Source organism: Homalodisca vitripennis, chromosome 6 (genome assembly GCF_021130785.1).
Source record: "Homalodisca vitripennis isolate AUS2020 chromosome 6, UT_GWSS_2.1, whole genome shotgun sequence".
NCBI classification, from domain to species: Eukaryota; Metazoa; Arthropoda; class Insecta; order Hemiptera; family Cicadellidae; genus Homalodisca; species Homalodisca vitripennis.
Genome location: NC_060212.1, coordinates 52,074,909 through 52,090,064, shown reverse-complemented (window position 1 = coordinate 52,090,064; position 15,156 = coordinate 52,074,909). Strand labels below are relative to the sequence as shown.

Here is a 15,156-nt window from a genome sequence, read left to right as displayed (position 1 = left end):
ATTGAGTTTCCTACAAGCAGCTAATAGCAATTCCTAAAAACACAAAAAACAATATAATTACGTTCCGAAGTTAATAAACTGTTGTTATTACTTATTGCTTTATAATTTGTGTCAACAGAGAGTTATTAAAGTTTCAATTTTCTTCAATAATCTCTCCAATAGCTATCGCAGGCTTAGTTTCTTCTATACATATACAAATTTAAGGTAAAACACTTTACTATGTATTAACAGTTATCTGAAGGCTTATCATTACTTATAAGGAAAGGCTAAAGTAATATAATATATTATCTTATATCATCAACTTTTCAAGTAATCTAAACCACTATAACATTAAAATTATTAATAATAATTTCGTAAATCACATTGAATATACGATTTTTATGTTTTAACTGCAATGAAATTCAATGACAATAAAGAGATTTATGTTTAAATACTTTATATAATAAACATACTTATATATTACTGCGCACTAGGAATATCTTATTTTACACACTAACAAATTACAATTAAAATCCAAAGATTATTAAATAAAATTTATCCGTATGTGTTAGGAAGTCATATGTTCTATTCGACAACAACCACATAGTTTGTAATACAGTTACATTATTCAATATATTTGAATTATGTGTATTTGGCGAGAAACAATTAACACCGTTAATAAGTACTACTATGAAAAGTATTTTTATCTCATGAAACAAACAATAAACAGTAGCAGTCGCTGAGTAGTTGTATCTCCTGATTGACTTGACAGCACAATTTAGTTCTGAGAGCCACTCACTTTTGGTTAATGAGAATTCCATATAGCACCTAATATCAGAGTAAATAAAATACAAGGCAATTTCGAAAAATATATTTGTAATGGTCTAAGTGCATTACATTTATTATAACCTATTTAGAATGTTGTTTATAATACGTAATATAATAAAGCTTTTGAATGGTTTATGTTATTTTCCAAGCTATATATAAAAATGTTCATCGTAGGAGTTAAATAACTGCGTAAGAAATTTAAAACAACTAAAATTAAAGGCGATCCTAATCATATCATCAATCAAAGTATAATATGTTGGGTCATGCAACGTAATTCGTTAGCGATTGCTGGCTTATGCAAAAAACAATGGCAATTCCAAAAATATACAAAAACATGGTTAGTTTTACCAAAACAAAGGCATCATACTACTTGGTATTATACCACATGATAATAAGTTAAGCTATGTGTTAGTCTGGGGACATGTCAATTTGGCAACCCAGCCTATCTCTGATTGAATGAGGGTAAGTGGCTGTACGGCTGTATGGGCCACTCCCTCAACGCCCTTACTTGCTGCACTTTGGTATAGTGACCTTGAGTGATTCTATTGTGTTTCAGCAATTCCGTACCCAGAACTTTAAAATTGCTGTTGCTGCATTTTTACCAGAAAATATTTGTGGATGCAAATCAAATTCATGCATAGTTTGTTCATAATAACAAATTTATATTTTAAATATTACTTACAAACAATACAGTGTCTAAAGCTTTGAATCATATTGTATTAAATTTTTAAATTAATTTAAATTTATATTTTAAATAAGTGATGAACATAATTAATTTTGTATTGCAAGTAAAATTCTAGACATACTAATTCTATGCCATCGAACTGGAACAACAACACACAGCAGTGTTTCTTGGTCCTTCCTATTTTTGTTAAATAAAGGAAGGCACGAAGAGCATAGACTGGGATTTAAAAGTAAATTTTTAAAGTGGATTTTCTGTGTAATTTGCCAATATATCAATGAATAATATATTAATATGTTACAATGTAAAATAATTTTTTGAAATCTGTATTATAACATTTAAATAAATCAATAAGTTACTAGACCGCTGTTACCGTACTAAGAACTGTACCTGTATTACTTACTAGTAAAATAATTGATTATAAAATTTGGAAAAAAATAGAAAACGTTTAAAATATTAATGAGGTGGAACAAAACATTTGAGTTGCAAAATATAAATATAAATCAATATAAATATATATATATAAATACAAAATATATATCTGGTTAAAAATCAAAAATAACAAAACAACTGATTCTGATAAGAGCGAGAGAAACAATGTTTTGTAAGATATAATGGTTCCAATGACAGATATTTATCCTATTATTATGCCTTATTTTCTTTCATGTCAAGACACTTATGAGTACTTTATGACATAAAACAATAACGTACTCTTTTAATGGTTCCTGTATAATTCAAAGTATCGATAAAAGTTATATATCATGAAGTTTGACCAAGCTCCACTGAAAGTGTTGACCGTGGATATCGGCCAGAACATAACAAAATAAAGGTCTATGTCCTAACGACTGCTAGAGGTCTTGCCCTCTGCCTCACCCAATATTCTTTCATTGACTTGGCGACCGTAGCGCTGCAACACAGAAGTGGGAGAAATATTGTTAGCAATATTTCTTCTTATTATATCAAACTATTTTGTAATGATAAACTTAAGTTTAATGGTGTATGCTATTTGACATTTGTTAAACCCAAGCAAAATAAAGTTTCGATTTATTGCCTGCTTGGTTAGTGTTCAGTAACACATTATAATATTGGTAGACTTAAATGTTCTGGTTGTGTTACAGTAACATAGTAGATACAGGCAACACGATTTACGTTTATTAAGTTGTTAACTAAAATAAAAAAAATAATAATAGAAAAGAATCAAAAATAACAATTGAAACTTATTATTATAAAACGAGGCCTACTTACTCTACACCAACTATAACATACTATGATAATTCACCCGTTATTATCAATGGCTTTAATATTCTTGTCTCCAAATATTTCAAAATAACTTACAGATGGTTTAATGGGTTTCATGATCGGACATGCTTACTATCGTGATAATGCAATTTTATATCAGAGATGCGTAAGTTACTAGACAGTGGATTAGTATTGTACTTGTAGAGACATCATGTCTATTAATTGTAATGCTCCTTATTGCCTGGCTATGAGCACTTTTAATGTTTGAGTTTTCAATTGTACAAATTGAGGGTTGCTATTAATAGTGTGGTGAATGGCATCTTCAATCAATAAAGTTTGCAACACATATAAGTCTAGAACGTTTAGATGAATTCTATCTCTAAGATTTAATTACTTACCACTGTAAACCATAAAATCCATAGAACAGTACTGTATCAAATAGAATATAACAATCATATTTAAACTTTTATGAACTGGATTCTGCAGTGTAAGCCTGGTAGTCTTAGCACAATGGCATAGTACATGTAATGGTAAAGGAAAATCTGTCACAACATATTTTATACTCCATACATGTTATACTGTAGGTATGTTGAAAATGTCCCATGTCGTATAGAACCAGTATGGAGTAGAAAATATGTTTTCCTAACAATGCATTTAAACAAGGTGTAGTAGTTAGGGAACAGAAAGTTTTGTTATTCTGGTCTACAATAGAAATACTGCTAGATATATATAGTACAGCATGTTGCCAAACATTCTGAATTCAGTTGCGCTATGAGCTAAACCATGTTCCATAAACACATTATAAACCATTAATTTAGTAGTGGTGTACTTGAAATCAACTGTTAAGTATCTAAATTTTTATAAATATACTTATTTTTTATATTTATAGTATTGACAGTGTGAAATTTTAAACTTGGTTTCTATTATTTTTGCTGAACACAATTTGAAAATAACTCTACAATGATTATACAGTTACGAGTACTCCTTAGAAGTTATCAGTTAAGTGCAAATGAAATTGCTTCTTTTATTCACAAAATTCGAATGTATCTGCATGTGGACTACTTACTGGAATATGACATCTCCTGTGTATCCTGGATCCGCATTCCAGCTCATGGTTACCTCAGTCTTCGGCTGGTGGTTCACGTGTGTAGCGGTGTTCTAGAATTCAGACAGAACTATTGGACTTGTGATTGTACAATTTATTGAGATAAACGGTTTTAAATGTAGCGATTTACTTTAATATCAAAACACATTATCCTGTTGCAGTATCTATTTAAGTTAGTTTGCTGCTCAACAGTAAAACGACCGATATATTACATATCATAAATGCTTTTACTGGAATAACTTATATGCATTTTATTTTTTGTTAAGTTCAGCTTTATCAAAATGCACTATGATAATGGTTTGCTTTTAAAGTTACACGTTTTACTTTACAGGAAATGCGTGGCAACTTTATGCGCTATTTACAAAAATATATTTAATTTTGCTTCCTCGTATTTTAGAATATTTAATACCAGTATGTGTAATAAATTTAAAATATATAGAAATGTGTCAAGTCAACGCCCAGTCCATAGTCAAGGAAATTATCTGATAATCTGTTCATAGTTTTGCTTGGTTCTAAATAATCAAAATAGTAATTAATCTATGGTAAATTTACTTATTATACAATCACTATAATTCGAAAAAAGAAATATTTGGATGGTAAATGTTTAAAACCATATTAATCAAAATATTATAAAAACATCTATTTCTATTATTAGATATAATATATAGTTACGACTTTACTAATAAATACAAAGTTTATTAGTTAAGCAAAACATCAAAATTTAAATCCTTTACCAGTACAAATATACTGGAGTAAGATCCTTAATAAATAAATAGGAAGAACAGACCAATACGTTCCTACTGCCTTGACTATCTTGAACAATGAATGAAGACACAATTACTTTAGGTAATGTTCAGCCTATTATGATGTCAGCTTGTTGGTCACCGAACTTACAAGCTGTAGTAGTAACTTTTGTAAATATTGCGAAAGATAATTGAGGATGTATTTGATTTAAATCTTCCTGAACAAACAGTACTGTTCACACTAATATCTTTTATGTTTGTAATTTTAATTTCTACTCACATTATAATGTTTTACAAGACTGAAACATTTTACGATTGATAAATATATCATTAATTCCGATTGGGTCAACTCTCATTTTAATCAAATAGAAAATAAACATTTCGTTGTTTGAATGTATAGCTTACTCAACGATCTCATACGCATAGTATTTCCTAAATAACTAACGTTAAAACAATAAACCGAGACAATGTAGTATCAAAGGGCCTGACAGAATGTAACAGATAAAGGAAAGTTTAGATGGACTTGGACAGACTAGCTTTATGCTTGACACTAAATCAATAGGTTTTATCTTTTAACCAAAGAGAACCTGTGTTATTAGTCTCAATACAGGTGGTCAAGGAGACATACAGACTGTTGTTTTCCTATTTTAACACCTAAACCAATAACGCCTCTTCGAAATTCTACAAACAGTTATTGGGCAGATGGATAAATTATAGATAGATGGACTGACCTTTGACCTTTTGATCTAAAATTTAGTTAGTTTATTTCCTTGTACTAAGAGTAATCAATGAACTAAGAGGAAGCTTTCTAGTCTTTAGGAGCTTTGTATTAAGAGTTATTGCAGGGATGGACACACAACTTCACGAAAATGGCATTTCCTGAGTCTTAATAAATATATTTGATAGGAAATTATAATCTTAAGTTTTTCTTGTTGAAACATCTCATAGACCTAAATCATAATATATCATAGATACTTTTGCTAAGAAGGCCACGCCTTTCGATTTTCAAACTTGTGTACGTCGCCGCGGATAAAAGCTAGAAATGAAGACGTAGGCTAATTGATCCCAGTTATAGAAATAACGCAGCAAATATTCCAAGATACATTTACTGTATCTTTTTATAAATAAATGTTAACCAAATGTTCCTTATACTTTAATGAATGTATTTAATATTATAATTTCGAGATAACGAAACTGCTAAAATTCATACTACCATATTATTACAAAAAAGTTTAAACCTCTTTTGCAAATGATTTTATGTAGGAGTATAACTTTGCTCTTCCAGATTAATGGTTAATAATGTAACATAATGTAGACGAAATAGCAGCAATTACTGTTACAATTATTAAACATTAAAATATTTAAATTTTCCTATTGGTTTAATTACAGATACGCATCTGTTTAATTTACTACACCGTCCGTTCAAAAGTTAATCATAAATATCTACAAGAGAATTCTACATCTGCAATCAACAAATGTTACGATTGTATCGGGGATCAAAAAGCTGACATCATAGTTCATGCAATGTTCAAATTCTTTAGTATTTCTTTTCTAAGGCATGTGAGTTTGTAAACGTTGAGTTGCAGAACACCCCTCACAAGAGCATGATTTACATATTACGGAACATTCATGTATATACTTTATTACGGTCATTGTTATGCGCTTTTGATCTAGACTTTCCTCATAAGTATCTATGTATGCGATTAGACTATTAGTTAAAAATACTAGGATCATTTACTCTGCCTCTTGTAGTAAATAACAAACATCATGTCCATCTACTTACAGCGGGAACACCAAAACATTCCGTAGGCTTGACATTCTCGTTCTGAGAGAATACTCCCACCGGCCTACCCTTCTCGTTCCTCGCCTGCACCATGAACCCGGCAAACGTGTTGGGGGGCTGGGCCCTGATGGTGAAGTGAACACTACCTCCACTATTGATCTTGTGGCTGTCCAGCTGCAGAGTGTAAGGCATGGGACCGGTCTGGGGTGAACCCCCATGGCTGGGGTCCATAGTCTCACAGGCGTCTGAGGGGGCACCATCCGGCCTTCCTTGAACGGTAGTCAGTAGAACCGCCAGGAAACACAGAGCAGCCGGTGAAATCATAACTGGAAAAACTCAACTTAGAGAATAAATAATACTTGTATGTAGTTACTAGCGGTATCTAGCGGTAATCAGAAAGAACCACCAGGAATCACAAAACTTCTCGTGGAATCATAACTGGAAAAACTCAAATTAGAGAATAACTAATACTTGTATGCAGTTACCAGTGGTAATTACAAATATAAGTTTCTTTAAAAAAATTATGTTAATAGGCAGTCAGAAAGAACCACCAGGAATCACAAAACTTCTGGTGAAATCATATGTGGAAAAACTCAGATTAGAGAATAACTAATACTTGTATGCTGTTACTAGTGGTAATTACAAATATAAGTTTCTTTAAAAAAATTATGTTAATAGGCAGTCAGAAAGAACCACCAGGAATCACAAAACTTCTGGTGAAATCATATCTGGAAAAACAAAATAACACTAGAAAATAGTTACTATTTGAAAATTTTACCATAGCCAGGAAACACAAAGCAGCCAGTGGAACCGAATAGGGAAAAATATAGTCTTGCTAGTGAAAAACTACTATTCTAATGTTTCTTCGGGGGGGGGGGGGGGGGGGTGGGGGGGGGGGAGGGGGGGGGGGGGTGGGGGGGGGGGGGGGTGGGGGGGGGGGGGGGTGGGGGGGGGGGGGGGTGGGGGGGGTGATTTGATTGCAAGCACAGACGAAAAATATATAAATTATTCTGTAAATTCTGGATATGGCTATGAGTTTGACAATGATAAACCTAGAAAAATTTATAAAGTTCTCTTTCGTAGACACATTTAGATTCATGGCTCGTCTATTGAAAAGTTAGCTAAAAACCTCAAGAAAGAAGACTTCAAACATACAAATCATTTTATACAAGATGGTCTAAACGCAATTCTAGAAAGACAACCAAATGACGAAGAAGAAATCTTTAAAATTCTATCTGGAAAAGGAATATTTCCCTATGAATTTATCGATAGTATTGAAAAAACTTGATTACACAGAAGGGCTGAAAATTGAAGATTTCTATTTACTTTTGACAGATGAGAGCATATCTGAGAAAGATTATCAACATTACTTGAGCGTTTGGAACAAATTAAAAGAGAAAAATCTAGGGAATTACTCTGATTTGTACAACATTCAAGATGTTTTATTGCTTGCTGATATATTCGAAAATTTCAGAAACATTTGCCTTAATTGTTTATAAACTCGATCCGGCACACTATCTAACAGCTCCCAGTCTCGCATGGGACGCAATGTTAAAATTAACGAAAATTGAGCTTCAGCTAATTAACGATTATAATATGTATTTGATGATTGAAAAAGGCATTCGCGGGGGCATTTCTCAGTGTATTAAGCGATATGTTTAAAGCAAATAACAAATATTTGAAAGATTTCGATAAGACAAAGCCCGAAAACTATTTGTTATACGTTGATGCTAATAACCTTTATGGGTATGGCCTAATGCAAAAACTGCCGTTTAGTGATATCAAGTGGATGGATCCAAAAACTTACACAACTGCAGAATGGAAATAAAACAATTTTGGAACTCACTGGCGACGAAGATTATGGCTATATTCTCGAAGTTGATCTTGGATATCCAACGAATTTACACGAACATCATAAGGATTTACCTCTTGCTCCAGAACATTTTAAAAACAAACTTTGCACAACTCTACTGGATAAAACTGAATACGTTGTTCATTCGAGAAATTTGAAGTTCTATTTGCAACAAGGTATGATTTTGAAACATGTGAATAGAGTTATTGCATTCGATCAGAAGCCTTTTATGAAAGATTACATTGATTTTAACACAAACATGAGAACCAAAGCTACAAGTGACTTTGAGAAGGATTTTTATAAGCTGATGAACAACTCAGTTTTTGGAAAAAGTATGGAAAATGTGCGAAATAGATGCGATATTAGACTAGGAAATGAAGAATTTTCAATGAAACAGGCCAAGAAAACGAACTTCAAAAGCTTCACTATCTTTGACGACAACTGTATAGCGAGTCACATGTACAAACAGAAAGTAAAATTTAAACAAGCCGATTTACATAGGGTTTTCAGTACTTGATTTGTTAAAGTTGTTAATGTATAAATTTTATTATGAAAAATTAAAGAGTTTTGATCCAGATTTGAATCTGTGTTACATGGATACAGACAGTTATTTTCTAGAAATGAAACGTGATCCTTACAAAATTATTAAAGAAAATATAGATGACTTTGATACAAGCGATTTTCCAAAAGATCACGACTGTTTCGCTACTAAAAACAAGAAAGTTATTGGAAAATTTAAAGACGAGCTAAATGGCGAAATCTTAGAAGAATTTTGTGGATTGAGATCGAAAATGTACTCGTACAAATATCTAGACAAAAATCCAGTAAGATGCAAAGGGATTAAGAGAAGCGTTGTGTAAATAAAACAATAAATATCGAAAACTTGAAGAAATGTTTGTTCGAAGATAAAGAAGAATTTAGGGAGATGACAGTAATCAAAAGCTACAAACATGAGTTGTACACAGTTACCATAAACAAGCTTGCACTGAACGCTAAAGATGATAAGAGAATTGTCCTAGAAAATAAGATCGATACAGTACCGTATGGATATAAAACAGATATTTTAGATGAATTAAATAAACTTGGAAACTTTGATATGTAAATGGAAGATGATTTAATTCACTGTCACAAGTGTAAAAAGAAAACGAAAAATATAGATTCTAAGATTGTTCAAAACTCAAAACGGATTGTATAGAATTGCAGCAAAATGTTCAAAATGTAAGACAAATAAGAGTAAATTTATAAAGAATCCTTATGAAAAACAAGTAAAGAAAGAATCTAAGAATAAGGAAGAAATCGAGATTGAAGCTAGAGAAATTCATGCACCAGTACGAAAAAAGTTTAAAAAGAGGAAAATTATAACATTAGGAATTGACGATTTATGGGCAGCAGATTTAGTTATAATGTCTAACTATTCAGATCAAAATGATGGATTCAAGTATATGTTAAATGTTATTGATACTTTCTCAAAATATGCTTGGTCAAGAGCTATCAAAAGAAAAAAACGGTAAAGATGTTTCAAAAGCCTTCGAAGATATAGTAAAAGACGCGATAAAGATCAATCACAAACCACCAAATCTACTTCATACAGATAAGGGTTTAGAGTTTAAAAATAAATAATTTAACGAAGTTTTGAGAAAATACAACATTAAGATTTATCATACTGAAAACGAAGAGAAATCAAGTATTGTAGAGAGATATAACAGAACTCAAAATGAAAGAATGAAGGTTCTTTTTGAGATTAATAAAAACTTTAAATGGATCGATATTCTTCAAGAAATCGTAAAGAAATATAACGATACTGTTCATAGCACAATCAAAATGAAGCCTAAAGACGTAGATAAAGATGCAGAAAAAGAGTTATTAGAGTCGGTTTTTAAGTATGTTCCACCAGAAATTCACACGAAAACTAAATTTAAAATCAATGAACATGTAAGAATTGTTAGTAAAAAAACAACATTTTTCGAACAAATATAAGAACAATTGGTCAAGAGAAATCTTTGTGATTTATCAAATTAATAACACAGATCCTGTAACTTATAGTATAAAAGATTTAAATAATGAAGAAATAACCGGAAAGTTTTATGAATATGAATTGAGAAAGTCAAAGCTATAATTTTTTCTATATAAATGGAGTCTCAAAAGAAATGTACAAAGTGTCAAAAATTTAAAGATTTTGAAGCTTTTTATAAAAATAAGAATAAAAAAGAAGGATTAGGGTCTATGTGTAAGGATTGTCGTAGTAAATATGAGAGAGAATTGTACGAAAAAATAGAAAAATTAACGTTAGAAGAGAAAAAATGTTGCGTTTGTAAAGAAATTAAGAATATTCCAGAATTTCACAACTGGCTTTATAGTAAAGATAAAAAACAAGCTTTTTGTAAGGATTGTGCTAGAAGAATTTTCCGAGAAAGTCAAAATAAACCGACTCATTGCGAATGTGGAAGAGTTCTTCAATGGTTACCTAGTTATGCTAAACATTTACAAACCAAATATCATAAGTCGAGAGTTTAACATTTTCATCGTGTAATAATTTTTTCTATATAAATGGAGTCTCAAAAGAAATGTACAAAGTGTCAAGAAGAGAATAGAAAAGACTGTTATTGTAAGGAATTATATGATAAAATGAACAAATTAACTTTAGAAGAGAAAAAGTGTTACTTTTGTAAAGAAATTAAAAATATTTCTGAATTTAATAACTGGCAGTATAGTAAAGATAGAAAAGATGCTTTTTGCAAAGATTGTGCTAAAAAAATTTTCAGCGAAAGTTATAAAAACGAAATGCCTTGTGAATATGAAAAAAAAATTCTACGATGGTTACCTAGTTATGCTAAACATTTACAAACAAAATATAATAAATCGAGAGTTTTTAGTAAAATTTAGAAACATTTTCATCGTGTAATTTAGATATTCTATAAATCAGTCGAGATTCTGCCATATCTGTAGTAAAATGATTTCCGTTGTATAAAATATTCAAAGATTCTTTCATTTGGTTGTAGAGATTTATACTATTTGGATCTCCATGTCTTAATAAAATTTCCATTTCTGGGTAATCAATTTCAAGTTCTTTCAATCTTTTCGGTATTTCTCTCTTTTGAGCTCTGATAACGTAATAAGGCCATTCCCACATGTGATTCTTCTTAATTAACACAAAAACATGGTGTTTTTTCTTATCAAAATCTTTACATACCATATCTCTCTTCATTAATTCCATTCGCAATTCTTGATTCTCTATTTTCAATGATTTCATTTCATCTTTAATTTGTAACTGTTTTATTTCATCTTTTAACTGCTTATTTTCGTTTTCAAGTTTGTACTCGCCATATTTTTCTAATACTCGGTAAAACTTCTTTTGTAACCCAATTTTTGAAGATTTTTGCCTCTTTTTTATGTGATCTCAAAATTAAAGAATAAAGTCCAGATTCATTGATAAAAACAGTGTCAGGATGAAGATTGTTAAGGGGCCATTCGAATAGCCCCTTGTTTTTTAAGTAAAAATATTGAATTTTGTCATCATCTTCAACATTTAATTTAATTGCGTTTTTTGTTTTTTCATAACCTAATATTTCACAAACATCTTTAGCCTTAAACCAGATTACATTGTTTTCGTCTACAATCGTTACAATGTCTTTATTATTGAATATAAGTTGATTATTGAGTAGGTCTACAACTGACTCCATTTAGATAGAAAAGAAATTTAACTAGTAATTTTTATTTTGAGAATAAAGCCCAGATTCATTGATAAAAACAGTGTCAGGATGAAGATTGTTAAGGGGTCTATGGGATAGACTCCTGTAATTTATACATTCAAAAGTTGTTTTATCATCATTATCGACATTATTTATGATAGCTTGCCTCGTATTTTCATATTCTAATACTTCTGCAACATCTTTAGCTTTAAACCAGATTACATTGTTTTCGTCTACAATCGTTACAATGTCTTTGTTATTGAATGTAGGTCTACAACTGACTCCATTTAACTAGTAATTTTTATTTTGAGTGTAAAGTCCAGATTCATTGATAAAAACAGTGTTTTTTTTGAAAGTTTGAAGGTAAGAACGATTCGTTCCCCCCTTGATTCATCATTCTTTCGACAATCTTAAATATATTGTTGTTTTACTCTCATTATTTAATAAATTTCCCTCAGAGTCTTGTATAGTTAGAACGATTTTTTGAATTCTTTTTAATATTTTTTCTAATTGGAATATAATCGATTTCATTCGGTTTTTCACTGATTTTTGATCCATAAGCAACATTTGGGAAAAATGTGTACAAAATTTCAGATTCTTTGTGTAAATGTTCGGTATGATTTTCAAAACTAGGTTCAATGAGATTACAATGTACTTCAATTACATCAAACGGTCTAAATTTTGGCGTTTTATTTCCTAAATATACCTGATTTGGCTCAATAGTTTCTTGAACAAACCCTAATAAATCTACAATAATTGCTGAAAACATTATTCTTACTGGTGATTTTATTTGAATTTTATTAGAGAGATAATTTTTTTGCATTTCAAACTTGTTTTCGTCAAAGTTTAAAGATTTATCTGATTGTTTGAATGTTTTCAGATAATTTTTAAGGGAATTTGTTATTTGATCGAAGGTATAATATCCTTTGTTTAAACCATAATATTTTGTTATGTTCTTCTCACTAAATCCTATACAATAAGGAGAACTTTCACTAATATTTATTACAAAATTGTCAGAATAAAAACCGCTTAAACCGATGAAATAATTTGATTCTTCCTCTAAATGAATAGGATGTTCCAAGTTTAAAAATAATTGAGAGCTTTCTGAAGTCAACTTGAACAGCTTCATTTTCGCAAGCGTTGCTTCAAGATGAAAATCTTCTATTTAAATGGAGAAATTTTTAAAGCAAAAAGATCAGATAAAACTTCAAACGTTTGAAGAAAATAAGAAAGATCAACCAATCAGATATGTTAATTGTTGGTTCAAGTGGATGTGGAAAAACAACTTTATTATTGAATTTTATCTACAATAGGTTGATTCCTTATTCCAATTTGTATGTTTTTAGTAAAATCTTTAGAACAAGACGCCTATAAAAAATTACAAGAAAGATTTGAAAATATTGAGAAAAACTTAAACAAAAAAATATCACATTTTTATAATGCTTCTGAGGACATAGTTCCGTTAAGCGAATGTAAACCCAATTCGTTAATCGTTTTTGATGATTGTATTTTAGAAAATCAAGACGTTATTAAAGAATATTTCGTAATGTCTCGTCACAAAAACATATCTTGTATCTATCTTTTCTCAATGCTTTTTCAAAGGTTGATAAACAAGTTATTAGAAATAATTTGAATATGTTGTGTGTTTTTAAGCAAGACGATCACTATTCGAGAAAGATTTACAACAATTATGTGGGATCTGATATGAGTTTTAACCACTTTAATGAATTATGTGATAAAATTTGGAAAGAAGACTATGGATTTTTAACTATTAATCTAACTTTGAAGCCTAAAAATGGAAAATATTTGAATAAATTTTCTAACATAAATGCTGCTCAGTGGTCTAACAAATCTACTTGATAAAATATTTGTTACAATTATTTTTACATTATCTTTACTTTTTATTTACATTATGAAAATAACAGAAAAACGGTAAATCTGTTCACGTTCCACGTTTTACGTTCCACGTTTTACGTTCCACGTTTTACGTTCCACGTTTTCACGTTTCGTGTTCACGTTTCACGTTTTCGTGTTCACGTTCCACGTTTCGTGTTCACGTTCTCGTTCACGTTTTACGTTCCACGTTCACGTTTTACGTTCCACGTTCACGTTTTACGTTCCACGTTCACGTTTTTACGTTCCACGTTCACGTTTTACGTTCAACGTTCACGTTTTTACGTTCCACGTTCACGTTTCAAAATTTTTCTAATTAAATGGTGAACGTAACTTCTGAAGAAGCGAAAAAACTTGATCAAATCGAAAAGAAATTAATCAAAGAATTTAAAGAACAGATTCGAATTGATGAAAAAGAACAAGAATTTATTCAAAAAATCAATCAACCTGTAACTTCTGCAATCAAAAATGTTGAGGGCAAAATTGAAAATGTTTTAAGCGATAATCAAAATTTAATGAATTTGGTTCCAGTTGTACGACAATTTGCTGATATTTCGATTCCAGAATCTGAGTTTGAATTGCCAAAATTACCATCTTCAACACCATTTAGACCTCGAATCATTGAAGACTCTACCATAGTTGAACCAATAAGTCCTGGAACAACGGATATAATAATTGGTGAAATTGGTAAAAAAATTCTTCCTAGAGCAAAGGATGATAAATTTGGTTTGTATTGGGACAGAAAAAAGAAAAGTTTTATGATTGGAAATTTGCCCGTGAATTTTGAGCATAATGATATCATTATTAATGAAAAATCATATAAAGGAACTCAAGGTTTATGGAGATTATTAACAGGCACTGATGTTCCAAAAGACGGTTTATATTCTGAAGAAGACTTGAAAAAGTATACAGAAATTTTATGGAAATCTGATTCAATTTACAAAAATAATGATCCATCAACTAAGAAACCAAAGTCAAGTAAAGGTAAAAAATATCTCAATTTGATTAAACCAATTTGGGAAAAAAAATCGAAGGATCAGGTGTGAGAAAATACAGTGATAATAAGATTGAATACAGATATATCGACGATTTGACAAAACTCGATGGAATTATTAATTATATTTATGCTCAAGAAAAGGCTGGAAACAACAATTTTTTGAACGAAAAGAAAGCGATTAAAGATTTTATTTCGAACAAACTTGATGAAATGATTGAAAAACCTGATGGAATTAAATATTTAAAACGAGTTTTGCCGGCAATAAGTTCATCTATGATTGAAGGTAGCGGACTTTTGAATGATTTTATCAACAATTTACCTTTTGAATTACACGTACCAACTTATCAGTATCTGGGGCCCGGCACA

At 30.5% G+C, this 15,156-nt stretch overlaps 1 protein-coding gene across 1 annotated transcript; it reads right to left on the bottom strand.

Moving 5' to 3' along the window:
• Positions 1-545: 545 nt before the first annotated feature.
• LOC124364330 (putative defense protein) lies at positions 546-6,690 on the bottom strand. Its single transcript, XM_046819708.1, has 3 exons — positions 6,360-6,690; positions 3,795-3,886; positions 546-2,396 (listed from the first exon to the last, which is right to left on the bottom strand). The coding sequence occupies exons 1-3, from the start codon at positions 6,681-6,683 to the stop codon at positions 2,321-2,323; spliced, it is 492 nt and encodes a 163-aa protein (XP_046675664.1). The 5' UTR covers positions 6,684-6,690; the 3' UTR covers positions 546-2,320.
• Between the last annotated feature and the right edge of the window lie 8,466 nt (positions 6,691-15,156).